The sequence below is a fragment of the Syngnathus acus genome, chromosome 5 (genome assembly GCF_901709675.1).
Source record: "Syngnathus acus chromosome 5, fSynAcu1.2, whole genome shotgun sequence".
Lineage (NCBI taxonomy): Eukaryota > Metazoa > Chordata > Actinopteri > Syngnathiformes > Syngnathidae > Syngnathus > Syngnathus acus.
The window spans coordinates 10,744,257-10,761,196 of NC_051091.1; the positions used below are offsets into that span (position 1 = coordinate 10,744,257).

The 16,940-nt window shown below is 41.8% G+C and overlaps 3 protein-coding genes across 7 annotated transcripts; 2 read left to right on the plus strand and 1 right to left on the minus strand.

Moving 5' to 3' along the window:
• Window positions 1–1,138: 1,138 nt before the first annotated feature.
• On the plus strand, window positions 1,139–4,062 carry si:ch211-222l21.1 (prothymosin alpha). Its single transcript, XM_037251800.1, has 5 exons — window positions 1,139–1,349; window positions 1,863–1,943; window positions 2,269–2,335; window positions 2,442–2,518; window positions 3,178–4,062. Exons 1-5 carry the CDS (start codon window positions 1,299–1,301, stop codon window positions 3,247–3,249), a joined length of 348 nt encoding a protein of 115 aa, XP_037107695.1. The 5' UTR covers window positions 1,139–1,298; the 3' UTR covers window positions 3,250–4,062.
• A 366-nt stretch (window positions 4,063–4,428) lies between these two features.
• On the minus strand, window positions 4,429–10,027 carry slc45a1 (solute carrier family 45 member 1). Of its 5 annotated transcripts, none has more exons than XM_037251797.1 (9): window positions 9,834–10,027; window positions 8,897–9,342; window positions 8,734–8,826; window positions 8,273–8,497; window positions 7,349–8,178; window positions 6,932–7,085; window positions 6,371–6,547; window positions 6,090–6,295; window positions 4,429–5,887 (listed from the first exon to the last, which is right to left on the minus strand). In XM_037251797.1, exons 2-9 carry the CDS (start codon window positions 9,318–9,320, stop codon window positions 5,615–5,617), a joined length of 2,382 nt encoding a protein of 793 aa, XP_037107692.1. In that variant the 5' UTR covers window positions 9,321–9,342; window positions 9,834–10,027; the 3' UTR covers window positions 4,429–5,614. The 5 variants fall into 5 exon arrangements, with proteins under 5 accessions (XP_037107692.1, XP_037107691.1, XP_037107693.1 ...); XM_037251796.1 differs by having other exon boundaries at window positions 8,897–9,348; XM_037251798.1 differs by having other exon boundaries at window positions 4,429–4,773; window positions 5,662–5,887; window positions 8,897–10,027.
• A 699-nt stretch (window positions 10,028–10,726) lies between these two features.
• prxl2b (peroxiredoxin like 2B) lies at window positions 10,727–14,772 on the plus strand. Its single transcript, XM_037252724.1, has 7 exons — window positions 10,727–10,885; window positions 11,914–12,118; window positions 12,339–12,390; window positions 12,828–12,891; window positions 12,990–13,065; window positions 13,729–13,847; window positions 14,622–14,772. The coding sequence occupies exons 1-7, from the start codon at window positions 10,823–10,825 to the stop codon at window positions 14,646–14,648; spliced, it is 606 nt and encodes a 201-aa protein (XP_037108619.1). The 5' UTR covers window positions 10,727–10,822; the 3' UTR covers window positions 14,649–14,772.
• The last annotated feature ends 2,168 nt before the right edge of the window (window positions 14,773–16,940 follow it).

Genomic DNA, 16,940 nt, shown 5'->3' on the forward strand with positions numbered 1-16,940 from the left:
AAGCCAAGGGTGACGTACTGTGTCCAGCTCTGATTACAAGTTAAAAATGAGCACATGGGTGCCATTGATTTTCCAATTCAACCTCTAAAATAGTTCCAGCTCCAGGTTGCTGTTTCCCGAATGCCAAGAAAACAACGGAAGTTGGATGACCTTCTTGTCTCTCATTAGCTCCACTGAAGAGAAGACAGTCACACGTCCACTGCAGGATATTTGTTATGACAAGGCACAGTCCAAAATGTGATGTCAGAGGTCGCTGTGTCTGTTCTGTGCTCTGTCTGAAGGCAAGCAATCCATGCTTTGCAGTTTACCACAAGAAGGACACCTAGTAATGTTGCTTGAACACAGCCTGTTTTATGATTTGTTTTTGGCTTTTTATTGTTTGCGGACAACTGAGCATTCTTGATGTGAAATTTTCTTTTAAAATCGCTAAGGAATATTCCCCCAAAAATGTTTCACAAGATTCTGCATATTTTGTAGCCATCACACATTTTGTCACAGTTTTTGGCCTGTTATGCTCTCTAGACAGGTAAATAAAAGTGATTTTTTTTTAAATGTTTTTTTTTGTCCGTTGTTTGCGTCCCTAACAACCAGAAAATGCAAGGAACGTTTTTTCCATTAGATTTCTCCTGTTTGAATTGAACTTACATAGTTTTTTAAATAGCTTTTATCCCAACAATTCAAAACAATATTACTTAAAAACAATCCATAAATAGCCTTTTTTCCAACCGATTCAAGCTTCAAACCATGCTTTCTCACTTTACATAGTTCCTCCTTAAATGTAATTTGACACCTTTCTCCACACAACGCTAACTTTAAAAAAAAAAAAAAGAATACCAACAATAGGCTTGGCCACGTGTTTCACATGATTTTGCTGTCTTTAATATTGCTGTGTTATGTATTGAAACTTTCTTATAATCGATAAATCGATGGCAACTTTCACAACTTGCATCCATTGTTTGAATTAAAATGCAAAACAAAAAGTCACATCGAAGCGGCGCTTTAAAAACACTGGCCAATCAACGACGAGTACACGTGGAAGGCGGGTGCTTGTTCGAGAACTGGCGTGGCGCTCCTCCAATGAAACGCCAGGCGCGTCGCCACGGTCCAATCGGGGGCCGAGTTGAGCTTCTACCTCCAACAAGAGTGGTTTTCAAGCGGCTCCCACAGAAAAAGCGGAGACGGGCAGACATCATTTCTCTCCCGGCGTCATTGGACTAGTATCCGCGACGACGACGACGAAAAGCCCAAAAAACAGGAACTAAACAATCAATTTAACTCAATTTACTCTCAAAGTAGACATGGCCGACACAGATGTTGACACCACCGCAACTGCAGAGGTTACAGCCAAGGTGTGTTTCATTCATTTTATACTCACTCCGACTTGTCGGGTTTAATGCTTAAGAAGTTGTAAAAGTTACTAATGATGGCTAAGGGTCGGTCGTAATATGCAATTTAGCGGATAAAATGGCGTTTTTGCAAATGTATTGCAAATGACGATTAAAAATTGAAATTCGACGCCTTCGTCAAGCAGGGGTCGTTCTTCGATATTTGAATGCCTCGTGTGTCATTTTTGGTTGAGATTCAGGTGTTTAGCGGCGTGTAAGGTGCTTTTTTTGGCGTCGAACATAGACAAAAGCTAGGAGGAGAAAGCAGCCGGTGCTTTTTGCTGTGGGCGGGAAAATCTCGAGAAGCACGTCTCACGCGCGTGCGCCGAGGGAACGAGGCAAAAACTCCATTAATTTGACAAAAGAAGCAATTAAAAACGTCATAGGTCCAAAAAGCACGGCTATGGCCTTACCGGTACCTCAGATTAGAAAGAAAAATTGCGACAATTTCATCGTCTTTTTTTTCGTTTTTTTTAGGAGCTGAAAGAAAAGAAAGAAGTTGAAGTGGAGGAGGAGGAGAAGAAAACAGACAACGGGGACGCACCTGCTAATGGCACTGTGAGTTTGCTGGCAGCTTTCGTGTGGCGAGCAAGCGAGCGAGGTGGGGGTGCTTTTGTTTTATGGTGAGAAGCCCCCTCGTCGTGCAGGTGTCGCCATTCTGCCTGGGCCTCTTTGTGTGCCTTGTGGAAAATAGCACAGATGTTGTTGGCAAGCGAGCCGCCTCCATTGGGGGTGTCTTCCCAGAGAGCCTGCTGCGGGTAGTGGTGGTTAATCCTCTGGAGAGCATAAAGCACCCCCCATGCGCCCTTCCCTCGTCCTTAGAGTGTCCGTGGAGGATTGTTCCAACTGCCGGGACTATAAATGTGACATTTTGCTCCTTCAGAATGGTGCAAACCACAGTGACAAAGTTGAAGATGCGACAGAAGAAGAGGAGCACAAGAATGGGGATGGTACTTATCTTCTGCTCCGTTATTAGTCTCATTTCATTGGATTGAGATTCCCGGTTGTCTTTGACACTAAGGCAAACTCTGTTTTTCTTTTTTTTCTTTTTTGCAGGGAAAGCAGAGGAAGAGGCGCCCCCTGCTGAGGAGACGGACGCACAGCCAGTGAAGCGTGCTGCCGATGACGAGGAGGTGGGTCACGTGTGCTGTCTTCATTTGTCACCATCTTTCACCAATTTTAATTCAAATCAGTCACCCAATTGAAAAGACCTTGCCCAAGCCCCCAAAAGTCCACATTAAAAAAATATTTCCATTTTTACATGAGAACACTGATTATAATTTGTTAAGTCAAAATCAGTCATTTGCAAACTTTTGCTTTGGATGACAGTCATGTCCAGTAACTGAATAAGCTTAAAACAAGTATGAATACATCATTCCCCTCATGTGATATTGCTTAGTTGTCTCGCTGTTTTTAATCATGGAGCAATATCAAATAAACAATAATCATAATTAATTAAACAAGAATTGGAAAATTGTCTTATGACCCACTATAATGCATAATGAAATTTGATCTGATTAATTGATTAAAAAAATGATAGTGACAGTCCTCATCTTAGCAAACTTAAATGAAAAATACCAAAATATGCATTTTTGTCAAATGATATTCTTTTTCCTTTCATTATTATTTTAACTGCTTGCTATTATGGAGCTTCTCAATTTATTCAAACCATTCTGACCTCAGTGTTCAGCACATTCAGACATTCTACAGGTTTATAGCTCATTGTCAAGTTAAGAAAAAAGATTTTGCTTTAAACTATTCACTATATTTAGTTCCCCTTCTCGCCCTCTAGGAGAAAGCGGACACCAAAAAACAGAAGACTGAGGAAAATGGAGATTCAAAAGAAGCAGAAGTAGATGCTTAAAAATGCCGGTTTTGTATGCAGCTCTGGCTTACTGGTCAACATGGTGTTGTAGAGCTTGTGCTTTTTCTAAGGTTTTGGGTTTTGTTCTGTTTTTTGTTTTCATTATTTTGCTCCCATGTTCTCACATTGCACTGGAGTGAAACATTGTGGCCCTCTTCTTTTAATTTTTATTTTTTTTTTTACAAGATGTTATTTATTGGTCTATAAAATGAGCTTTTTGTGTGTATGTGTGTGTTCAAAACAGGGCCATGCCAAGAGATGAGTTAATTTCCATTTCCTTGCTTCTGTTTGTAAGCACAACCTCTATCAAGTCAGCTCGGACCAGCCAATTGCTCAAACGTTCAGGCAGCTGCTCACGTTCACTTCAAGGACCAAAGATAAGTTTTAAGCGGGGGCTAATAATAAAGAACATTATTAATTGTTGCATAACCTTTTGTTGGTGTTTAAGCTGCTAGTTAATCCTCAGCTGCCCTGTTAGCATAACAGATGGTGCTCATGAAATAAAGGGCCTCCACACCACCACCATTTTGGTAGAGGTGAGCTTTCTGTTGTTTTGCTGACGTTAATTAACCCCTCTTAAATCTTAATGCTTTGGTCTTGTTCGTTCTGTATGCATTCCACGCAGGTTTGTACCATTTACACGTTTGATTTTTTTTCTTTTGTTGTCATTTTCTTACGGAGTTTACATTTATGGCTGGGTAACCTGCTTTTTTTGTCCAAGACTGCCTCTCTTTAACAACCAGCCGTGACATATGGTTACTTCAGCCACTGCTTTGTATATTCTCAAACAAATAAAATGTCTTTTTAATTAAATTTCTCATGTGTGCGTATGGTGACATGATTAAATGCGAGTTCATTTAAATGACGTCATTTGACCCACCTGCAGAAAGTGTCCAAGAACGAGTGCTTTTGCTGTGTTTGGAATTGTCATCTACATGCCATCTTGTCTTTGCAGGTTGCGATTTTGTTAACTATATTTCATTTAACTGATGGGTGTGCTAAATAATATATAGAGAGTAGGACGCAGGGAAAGATTTTATACATAGACATTACGATGATAATGGCGTTGGCAAAGAGAGCGACTTGTCCTCTAGTTCCCCCGTGTGGCATAAGTGAGAAGTTCAGGCTCTCATGTACTTTAAAATCAAAATGGAAGACAAAACAATTGACACAGGAGTGAAAAAAAATCATCCATTTTTATTTGAATCTTCTTTTCAAACATACTGAACAAAATGAACTATTGCAACAGTTGTTTTTGAAAGAAAGCTGCTTGTGTCATGTATTTCAAATAGTGACATTCTGCTGGGGCAGCAGGAACCGAGAGTCGTTTCTAGTAATTGTTTAAGTAGAATGTTTGCCTGTGTTTGAAGACAAAAATAGCTTCCTAATGGAATTGGATGTGATATTTGCTGCTGGCTATAATGCACCCAAGAGTCTTTGGCGCTCAGTGTTGTCCACCTTCAGGTGAGGGGGGGGGTCTTCTCAATGTTGATGTTCACACCCCCGTTTCAACTTCTCCTCTTCCTGATAATGACAAGAATGATTGCCATTATTGCACTGGTCGGCCAGGAGGGTCACAGCATATGACCAGTGTATGCAGCACCGTGCTTTTAAAAAGTGATAAAATCCTGGTGGGTGGAAGGATCCCAGGCACACTCAAGTGTTTGTGTGTTGCCATGCTAATGCTAACTCAATCACATGGCACCTCATGCAAGACAACCCATAAAAAGGTGAGCAAATGTGTGAAGTCAGAGGTAAGGGACAACCAGCTCACCGGAGACCCTAATGAGGACAATGGCTATTGGATGCATGAAAGGGATAAATGCAGGATTTAGATAAAGCTACTATGTCATTCAAATCCAACTGGAATCAACACATACATTATTGTCACGTTTCTGGAAAAGAAAAACAACATTCTCAGACAGGGTGTGACAAATATGGCCTGTCGCCACAAGCAGCCCAATTTGTTCCTTAAGCCAACCACAGAGAACTACAATGAGACTTATATTTGTCACATTTGTATATTATTTGTATTCTATTACCCTATTAGTTTCAGTTAGTTTTAATATGGCTCTTAAATGTGAGCTTGTCCGTCCCATTTTTGATTATGAGTCATATTACTAGCTTGAGGCGTTGATTGTATGCTAGCTTGCCCAACGCTGCTTGGGTCTACATTCAGTTGTATGTAGATTCCCCACCCCTACTGTGAAGCAATGATTTCTGTCCAAAGCAGATATACAAAATGCAAACGCATGATGCATGGGCACACACACTGTATGAACACAATGTCTGTTTAGCTGTGCTATAAAAGAATGTCTGCTTGTGCTGTACAGTGCGCGGCAGGATGCGTCTTATCCGGACGAAGCTAAATTTGGGCCAGCAGCGGCCGTGTCTCGCTTTCGGCGGGCTCACCCTCCGCGGCGGGCAGCTGGTACACAACGCAGAGGGATGAATATGCGCAGCCCACAAAAGACATCAGGCTGGCGAAGTACATCACCCCCTGGGCGCCGCCCACTAGCGATGTCAGAGGTCCCATCGCCACCGAAACCAGGATCTGCGCCAGGAAGTACTGGCAGCTGAGCAGTGAGATGTCCACCCCCATCCCGCGTCGGGTGCCCTCCTCGGATGAGCCGCAGAACTGAAAGGTAGAGACGCAGAGACACTGTTGTTTTTGTTTATGTTACTTGTTTAACAATTCCATTTTGACCAATATGTATGAACAAATAATAGGGCAATTTGGAGTCTTCAGTGAACCTAACAAACATGTTTTTTTAAAACGTGAGATGAATCCACAGCACAAGAATCTTCAGTATGATCACACGTGCATTGCCGGGACTTACCTGAGGGCTTTGGTAATATTCACACAGCAGTGAGTAAGGCAGCGTGCATAGCGAGGAGAAGAGCACCCCATAGGTGACGCAAAGGGACAGCACCACGTAGAGGTTGGTGGACAGCGTGGCCAGACCCGTGCCCAGGCCGAACGCCAGATAGGCGAAAAAGTAGAGCGTGCGCAGAGAGAAGCGCTCCTCTAGTTTCTCTAATATGGCTGGAAATATACAAGGCCGATTAAGAGAGGGTTGAAATAGATTTTGGATAGGTCAGAATGCGGTAGAAGATTTACCTGAGTAGAAAGCAGCACTGAATGCATAGATGCACATGCCCCAGCAGCCCATGCTGACCCCAGCGTTATAGCGCTGGTAGGCCTCGGAGTCGTGGGGCGCTTTGGGGTCTCCTTCAAATACGACCTCGCCCATGAAGTCTGTGTAGAAGAGCAGCATGCCTTCAAAGGACAGCCAGCCTGCAAGAACACAGCATGAACCATAAGGCGAACTTCAGGGCTGGGATGTTGAAGTGGGCCAGGGAAAAATGACTGCTTGCACGACAATATTGTACTTTCTAAAAATAGTCCTTACAATAATGACAGAGTGAATAAATAGAATGTGAAATACATTTTTTATTAATTTGATTGTACTGCTCCCACGGTCATGCACCGCTTGTCCACCTGGGGGCAGTATAAGTGCAGACAAAGTAAGATGCAATACCCTAATGAATTTTTCAGAGGATAAAGAATATATGCCAGTGAGTAATTATCTTTATAAATGTTGTGCCACTGTTCCTGTTTAAGTATCAGTTCTTACAAAGGTGTGACGGTGTAACTTTTTTGCCCATTTGATTTACTCACCCAAAAAATGGTTAGTACATAAGCTCCGCAGAGAGGGGGGCATCCGATAGATGGCTATACAAAGGAGTTTCATTGACATTTGAGATTCTCCCATCACCGCATTCTCGTTTAGATCGCTCTCATAGCGCACGCCGTTCAGCAAAATGTTCGCGACCTGCATCAGACACAACAAAAACAAAAGTAAGTTTGAGAATTGTGACTAAAATATATTAATGAACCACCAGTGAGGTCTTGTCTGTTGGCCTAAACACTATCAAAAGCACTGACCTACCTATAAAACCAAAATTTTTATATTCATTTAATTAAATTGTTCTTAAAAATCAATTTTCTTCATTTTGTGGAGTTTCTTTGTTTTGGTCCAGTCTGATATTAACCTTTAATGCTATACACTGCTATAACGTGAATTTTAAATCTTACCTGCTGGCTAAACGTCACAGTTCTCCTACGTCCATTCTCCATCCCGACTATCTGGGTCGCCATGGGCTCCTCCATGAGTGCCAGACTCTGAGGTCGTTTCAGGATTCCGGCGGCGGAGCCCCGACGTGGTTCCAGACCGGGCCGCGCCCCTGATGTGACCTGAGATGCTACTTCGGATTGTGGGGCAGTCTCTGTGTCTGGGTGACACTCCCTATCGGGTTGCCTTTCTGGCTGGGTGGACCCTTCTGGGGCAGGAGTGTCACCTGGAGGGATGGGTACAGAGTTGGGGGCCAGGAGGCCCTGTGGTGTCTGTTGCCCCGTATAGCAGTCTATGAGAACGCTGTCTATGTAGGAAGTCCCCAGTGACGAGGCAAATTCATTGATGCCGGTCAGCGAATTGTCCCGACTTATAAAGCTGCCGTACTTTGGCGTAAGGGGGCTCATGGGCGATATGGGGCTAGTGAGCCCGGCGCAGAGGCGGGCGTTGGCGCTGCAGGAATACGCCAAAGACTCGGGGTGGCTTGACTTTGACAAGTGATAGCCGTAGTGACCTTCCTCATCGTCGTCGTCCACTGCCAGCGCAGATCCCGGTGGGGCGGGCGGCGACGGAGGGAGTAGAACGTTGGGGCTCTTTAGATTGCTTTTGGCAGAGGGTTGGCTCTTGGGCAGCGGTCGCTCTGGGATGCTTGTCAGAGTCATGGCTGTGGCGATCACCAGGGTGATGCTGGTGAACATATAGATGACCCGCAACTGACCACCCATTGACTTTCCGAAGTTTGTTTGGTCCCAGTTGATGCCGCCTACGATGTACCCGAAGCCACCCCCGAGTCCTGTGACAAATGATGAAGTTGTTAAAAATATTTTTGTATGGACCCACCAGTTATCAATCTAGTTAAGGACAGTATGAGTCAAGCCAAAGCCCACCTGCCAGTAGAGCATGGATGTTCAAACCCCGATCTTGGTCCTCCGGGCTGCACACGTCCATCATGTAGGCGTGACTCGGGTTATCTGCCGAATCTGCGCTGAAGTCCATCAGGACCACACCGCACACCGTCAGGATTATACCCCATTTGTGATTGGACGCCGTGTCCGCCAACGCTCCTCCAATGTCTCGTCCATTCAGCACCAGAGTCAGGCCGAACAACGCTCCTGGAGATAAGTACGAAAACCACTTTGTAGTTCGGGGATGTTAAAAGTCATAAAATTTGTACTCGAATGCGTCAGGAAGTCCTTATAATAGATAATTTTGCTGTATTTTTCATGGATGACATTTTCCTTAATCCACATGAGGGATTAAAAAGCAACAAACCACCTACTCTCACATCTCTTTCAAGTCCCTACTCAACAGAGCGAGGCTAAATCGCAGAGACACGCGTGCGTCTTACCTATTGCCAAAGCAAAAATAAACGGCCTCCTGCGTCCAAACCGGGATGTGCAACGGTCACTCCAAGCTCCAATGAGAGGCTGAACCAAGAATCCTTGAAGATAAACACAGGCAGGCTAATAAACCAATGTGGTGCCAATGTGAGTGTTTGTGTCCCGACTTACCAAGTATGGGGCTAATGAACCACACCAAGCTATAGAACTGATCGGGCAAGCCCATCTGCAGAAGTACAGGTGTCACATAAGCCGTCTCCATGGCGTAGCTGAATTCAATCCCGAAAAGGATGCAGCCGTTGAAGAGCAGCTCCTGGAAAGCGCGTCTTGGGGGTAGCTCGCTGAGGTCCAGCCTGTCCAAGGGACACGGCGTGTTTGGCGGCGGAGGCGGAGAAGGTCGGATCAGCTTCTGGCGCTTGGGCTGCCGCTGGAAGTTGTTGGCGCGGTGACTGAGGAGTCGGGTGGAGGACGTCGGGAAGCTGGCCGTCTTGGGTAGCGAGTTCCTCCAGAGTCCCTCCTGAACTGAGGGTAGTCTCCCCATGCCGGGACTGGCCAGGAGGGGGTCACTTGGGGTGCCCATGCCCGGAGATGACATATCTCTCTCAAGGCAGCTTAGTCTAGGGAACAAGGCATAAACCAATTTTTTCTTCACTACAGAATGTGAATATTTTTCCACCTTAAGTTTATCGGCAACATTTGAATGATCAATTATTAGTATTAGTGGCAGAAATAGAGGTGTGGGTCAGCTTCAGAAGTCATGGTTCATAGTCACAAGGGGGGGGGGGGGGGGGGGCAGAAGTCATTGCTCATGGTCAAAAGGGGGCGGAGGAAGGGGGGATAGACCGACCGCCGGTCAGGACACTGCAGACACCACTGCGCATGTAGCTGCTGCGCATTGCCCATGTGTTCGCTCAGTGAGTATGCGGCATTGTGAAGCGTGTTTCCTTTTCAATATTTCATGCAGGAAGCTGGATTTAATGGCGCAACGCACAATGCAATGACAGCTTCAAGTTTATCGTTCAAATTCAAACCAATACATCGATGTATAATTACACAATCGAGAGTCCGTAAAAAGACAAGAGGCGCCAATAAAAAAATGGATAATTACCTTGTCGGGCTGCCTCGACATTTATAACCGCGCAATGCGTACACAACGACAATGGTGGTTTATAAAAAGAGGCGTCAAATTTATTACGGGAGCCATGACAGGTGCTCTTTAGGTTCCTTTGATGCAGTCAATCCGAGGTCTCGTTTTTCTACCCCCCAGCCCCTCTTCGCCCTCCCAAAGCCTCTTCCTGCCGGTCTCTCCCGTGACGTCACGCCCCTCCTGCAGCATCAGCACCACCGAACGTCGTCTGCATTCCTCCATAGAAATTGTTTAAGCAAAAATACTTAAAAAAAATCATAACCTATTCGAAAATATGTAATTTTTAAAATGTGTATGAAAAGAAATACAATCTATCATGGGAAACCAAATAACTATATGCAATAATAATAATAATAATAATAATGTATTTATCCTGGCCTATGTAACATAGGTTATGACAATAACCCTATTATTTGAAAATAAATAAACTAAATAATAATTTAGGGAAAACATTAGAAAGACTAAACAGTTTTTATTGAACATAATAAATTAAAATCGTGACAATAGAATATGTAGGTTATTTGTATTTTCAAATATGTAAAACGTGTCTTTAATACCAATATATATCGTTATTGCAAACTGCATTTGTTAAAGAAAAAGTGAGTGACTTTTTGCCATTTACCTATTGTAAATATTGTATTGTAGTTCATTTAAAAACAAGCCGTAGTAAAGGTATTAAAACTCTGCAAATGAGGCGTGGAAGAGTGCACACTTTGATGTCATAAACCAGCTCACCTTTGCTCAACTTCCAAACTCATATTTTCTCCAATTTGAGAATGTCCCGCCTCTTTTTGTAGTCTTTGCATTCCGATTGGCTATTACTAGCTAGCCTAATGTGATTGGACAGCACAACTCAATGGGCATACCAGGAAGTGGTTGTTTTGCAACAGCTGCGTTACATATATTTACTATTACATGTTCCCTCTGCATTGAGCATTTTTTTTTTAAACATGGATAACATCGATCTTAATCGTGTTGGGAAGAACTTGTTGAAGAGCGCGGACACTGGAGAGGTAATACACTAAACTTTAGTGACTAAAGTAACGGAGAAGAAACTATCTTGAGTAAATTCTGCAGGTTGTATTACAACAGGGGTGCCCAAACCTTTTCAGCTCGCGAGCTACTTTTGAAATGACCAAGTCACAAAGATCTACCCACTAAAATTTTTATATATATATATATATATATATATATATATGTGTGTGTATATGTATATATGTGTGTGTATATGTATATATATGTGTGTATATGTATATATATGTGTGTATATGTATATATATGTGTGTATATGTGTATATATATGTATATATGTGTGTATATGTATATATATGTATATGTATATATATGTGTATATATATATGTATATGTATATATATATACATATATGTACGTATATATATATATATATATATATATATATATATATATATATATATAAAATGTCATCGTGAAAAAAAAGTCCTACTCCCATTCCCTATGAAAGTGATACTTCTTTCTATGGCCAGCTGCCCCACTCATTTTTATACCCTTTCTTAAGTTTAAGAGAAAAAACAGGGTTCTGACAATTGGAGGGAACTCGAGAGCTAGCGTGTTTGTGTTGTGTTGTTAGCGCCGTTGTTTGTACACGCGTCAAGTGCGAAAAAAAATAAAAATATTTTAATATCACGCGATCGACCAATAGTGGCTTGGCGATCGACCGGTCGATCGCGATTGACGTATTGGGCACCCCTGTATTACAAATTACAATGACTCCATTTAAATCTATTGGACCCATGTTGCCAATCCCTTCAGTGTTGCTTAGAGACCTACTGACATTATATTCCATTATGCTATCCATGATGCTATTATACCCCATAGTGAGGCTAATCACTGTCAAGTGTCTCTGGGGTGACTTGTTATCCTAATGATGTGGCAAATGTCACTCACTCAACCTGTGTACTGAATGTAGATGTTCAGATACCTTTGGAATAAAATACTCGGTTCCAGTTCATAACAAAACAACATCCATAACAAACAAACATGTTTTTTCTTTTTTCCACAGAATGTGGAGCTGCAGTCTCTGTGGCAGGACCGGTCGGCGGTCTTGTTTTTCCTGCGACGCTTTGGTTGCCAGGTGTGCCGCTGGACAGCGGCCGAGATAAGTAAGCTGGAGCCTGACCTGAGCGCCAACGGCGTGGCGCTGGTGGGCATCGGGCCCGAGGAGTTAGGCCTCGACGAGTTCAAACAGTTGGGGTTCTTTAAAGGATGTAAGTGGCATTCATGTGACACACTTGCGGCTCACTCAAGAGACTTTACAACTACTTAGGTACATGTACATATCACAGTTCTCACATGCATGTATTCTTTATCCTTTGCGAAAAATGATAAATATTACTGCAGCTCTCGGAATAAGTTCTGAAATTCTTCACGCTGCCCCCAGTGTGACTCCAATCCCATGAATAAGCAAAACGTGTCTTTTCTTTTTAGCAATCTACATTGATGAGCAAAAGAAATGCTACAAGGATTTGGGCTTCAAAAGGTGAGTCAATCCTCTGTTCCCGGAACTCACTGCACCGCACCACATTAGGTAAACGAGTTGCCCATCTTGGAAACAGGCAGTGATTCTTCCTCATACCACTAGAGGGCGTCCATGTTCACTTTGAGAATTTCTTTAAGCGATGGTTTTCAATTGTTGTTGACATCTTCCTAAGTCTTGACCCATTTTATAAAAGTCAAGGAACACAGGTTTATTTCTTTGTTTAAAAATAATCACTGAAAATAGATGTAGACTATGTTACCTTTGTGAACACAGCATCAAGTAAGTGTCTCATACTACCAAACCCATTCTGCTACATATATCCAATTCCATGTTCCTAACCATGGCACTCGAATAAAATAAAAATCTGAAATATGTCACTAGAGTCACCATTCTGCCTTTACAAAGATAATCACACTCCACTTGTATTGACTTGCTAGGTACACAGCTTTGAGCGTGGTTCCCGCCGCGCTGGGGAAGAAAGTACGAGAAGCGGCTTCAAAGGTAGCTGTGTTTAGTTGCATGCTGTTGCGATTCTCCCGCCCGTTACTGGAATGTACAGTAAAATGACACTTGTCTCTTATTGCTGCTGCTTCACGCAGGCCAGCGCTGGCGGCATCCAGGGCAACTTCGCCGGTGACCTGCTCCAGAGTGGAGGCATGCTCATCGTAGCCAAAGGTACACTTCAATAAGAAACGTTCCCAAACGTTCTAATTCTAATTGACAAAGAAAAAAAAGGTTTTCTATCCATAAGAGTATGAAGTGAAGTGTTTTGTTTTTTTTACATTTTTGAGAAGCGGAATCCAACTCCCATTTTTTTGTGAAAAATGCTTCTCGGAGGTTTGACTTTAGCGGTGTTTGATATTAGAGGTATAAAAGGGGGGAAAACACTAAAAATAACAACAAAAAGGGAGCAGTGAACTGTCAGCATAGCTGGAACATTTAAAAATATACAGTATGTAGAAATTTCTCCACAAGAGGGCAGTGCTGCTCCATATGAGAGAAGACTGACGAACAGAAGTCCTTGTTTTTTTACTTCCAGTTTTGGTGTTTAGCTATGCGGGAAAAAAGTGCTAATAATATGGACCAACCAATAATCCTTTATAATATTTTTTTTCATATTCATTCATATTAATTTTTGACCTATTTTCGTTCTCTTTGTGATTTATTGTGATTTTAAACAAGAAAACTTGTGAAATATCAACGTGACAAAGCAGTAATATATGCAATTATCGTCATAAATGAAAAAGACAATGGGATGAAGCCAAAATAAGCGAACAGTAAAGTAACCAAAGCATAGTCTATTCACCAGAATCATCTGTATCTTTTCTGATTGCCAAGGTGGGGAGAAGATCTTACTGCACTTTGTCCAAGACTCCCCAGGAGACTATATACCTTTGGAGGACATAACAAAAGCGTTGTCCATTTCATCCCACGCAAAAGAGGGTCAAAGGCCGGTGGTAAGACACACTGCTGTTATTCTAGAAAAAAAATGTCATTGTCATTCCCAATTACCTTCCCAGTGAGGGGTTAAACGGAACTGCAGGACAAACATGTGTTCACAAACCACACATTAGTCCTTGGTGGTTTTACGTCAGCATCATTGCGCGGATCCAATCGGCATCTCCACGGACAATACCGTGGTCATTATTTAGTCGTCACAGTCCACCGCTCTGCAACTGTACTTTACTTCATTTGATTAGGAACTATGATATTCACGATGGAGAGATCGTCATATTATTTGCAAAATCTTTTTTTTTTCTCCCGTGGGTCCTCAAAGTTTGAGGAAGGGCATTGAGACGGTTAGGGATGTCCTCATGTCACACGGGAGCCCAGCAATGGCCAAACATTTGAATTCTTATTTTGAAAACAGGAAAGGATTATTATTGGTGCTTTTTCTAATGCAAACTAAAGTTTGAGACAAACTGTGATAGTCACTCCTGTGACAATGAGTTTTGTCAGGCTGCTTGTGACGTTCCATCGTCCATTCCAAGCACACCCGACCTCCCTGTGGCCTGTCCGAGGGGCAACACGCATCCTCCCTGAACACAAAAGACATCGTTGTTGCTCCGTGCGCTCCAAATGATGGAGAAATAGTGCTAGTCACATAGTCACAAGCTAGCGGACGCGCTTATTTGGGGGGGTCTTATACAGTGAAGCCTTGTGAACGTGTCGAGTTCAGCGGATGATTCCCGAGAAATTTAGCTTTTTCAGACAAGTTCTTTTCCTTGCAGTGTAATGATGATGTTTGCACTCGATGAGGACGTCAAGTTTGATCCAAATCTCATCCAGTCAGGAGCAAAACATGACATTCCAATGGAAAGAAACGATTATATCAACAATTTGTTTCGAAAATCGTTTTAATAAAACCAAGACCATACTTTACAACGCCATCCTCTTTCTTTCAGCTTGTTTGTTTGTGTGTATATATATCCGTACACCAAATGTCAACGTTAACTAAGAGCTAACGCTAACAACGTTTTTAAGCTTACCTATTTTTTACCTATTGTTTTTCACATAAAAGTGCTCGTCGTGGTCCGGCATTTTTTTCAAAATTTGAAAGAAATATACATTGAATTCACGTTGTTGGGACATTCACTTTAATGGCAATCGTTACAGATCAGCATCACAAAAATAGCAATCGTTGTAGAAATCAAATTAACAGCAGGAACATTCATAAAACATTATTTTATTTTACTTTTTGAACCTGACAAAGCAACAATCTCTTAAATAGATAAATAAATTCCTCTCACATATTTCTTTTTTTTTTCTTCTTCCAATATAGTTCTGATATATACTGTATACTCTAGCAAAAAAGTACTTGGCTGGTAATAATAACACAGTTTCACCATATGGATGTCACCTGAAGTGTCTATATGTATGTAGTCCTGTATAGAACATCAAACAAATAGTCCTGTATAGAACATCAAACAAATACAAGAACATTTAATGTATATCTAGTACTTAGAATAGAATACGTAGAATAGAGCACATTCAGACTAAACAGTCACAAGGCATCCTGAATGTATTTTTCATCTTTTTCTTTAAAGCTCTTTGTAGCACTGAAGCAACACTAATCACCCCACTCTACACGCTTCCACCTCTCTTCCTATGCTCCGCTTTGATTCTCCTACCATTACATGGTAATGAAGCTTGAAAATAACAGTCCCAGCCCCATTCGTCCAGGTTCTTATTGGCGGTCACAAGGCCTCGGCCTCCTTTCATCTCCATTAATCAATGTGAGCTTCATCTGATTGCCGCTGCCTGAGCAGTCCACCGGTCACGTGGAATCGGTTGTGTACGAAAGGCAAAGAGTCCAGTCTTAACTATGTTTACGTATTGGTCCGTGTTGTTGTACTAATTCGACAAATGTAGCTTTGTGTCGTCACGTGCGGTTGTGGAAGCAGAGGGATGCTAACGGTGATTCAAATCATTGCTATGAGCTAGCAGGATCGTTGTCGTTTTTTAATACAGTGGAAACAACCGTAACACACCCAAACACCCAAAGTAGAATTTTATCTATTTATCAATTTTTTATTTATCAATGTTGATAAGCCAACAAAGTTAATGTTGAGATTCAAGGAAGAATTAAAATTGTTTCCTCATAGCAGTACTGTGCTCAAAATAGCGAACAAACGAAGCAATAATTTTCAAGGGAAAGTTTAAGTCTTGTTTGTTTTGACTAATTTCATAATAGTAGGCAAGCAAACTTTTTTTGTCTTGCTCATTTTAGATGACTTTTTTGATGGGGCTCAACAAATAATCAGCAGACAAGGAAAATATTTATGACAACACTAAAACTGAAAAGGGAATTTATTGTCAAATGCTGTACTCGCGCTAGCTAGCGTAATCGTTGTTTTATTGTTGTTATTTTCTCTACATATTAGCTACAAGAAGTGATTTTGCTTATTTTACAGTTTGAAAAGCAAAACGTTTTTTTGCTGTGAATCAGTTATGATAAGACAAGGTGGAAATTTTGTTTTCTACATTGCTCTTAAGCATTACTCGAATAACTTTTTACATAACAATTGACAATTAACTACACAAATATGTACCTGTCGTGTATGAAAATGTTTTTCCCCCTCAATCCATCAGTTGAAATTCAAACAAGTCATGTCAAGCTGTGTCAAGTTCTGAAAATTCACCATTAATAGTGTACATGTGTGAGACACTCAAAAGGCTTCTGAAGAGCCAGAGTTAAATATTTAAATAATTTGTTGAAAAGCTGCAGCTCACTTTAAATGTTAATTCATGGTTAAAGCTGCAAAGATTTAAGTTTTAAGTCTCTCAGGTAATTAGCTGCACTTTAGCAGCCAGTACACAAAGTCCCAGAGCGGAACTAAGTCTTTTGTAGCCGCCGATCACTTTTGAGAGTGCTCGCCGTGATTGACTCCGTGGCGGTCGAGCGAGAACATTCACGATTTAATCACAAAGATCTGTTCTCAAGATTTATGAGTAAAATTCCCAGAAGAAAATGCTTTACGTAAAACGTTACTGTTGCCTCGTGAATCCACCAGACCCTTTTCTTTCTAGCCACTAGAATACTAGACTTC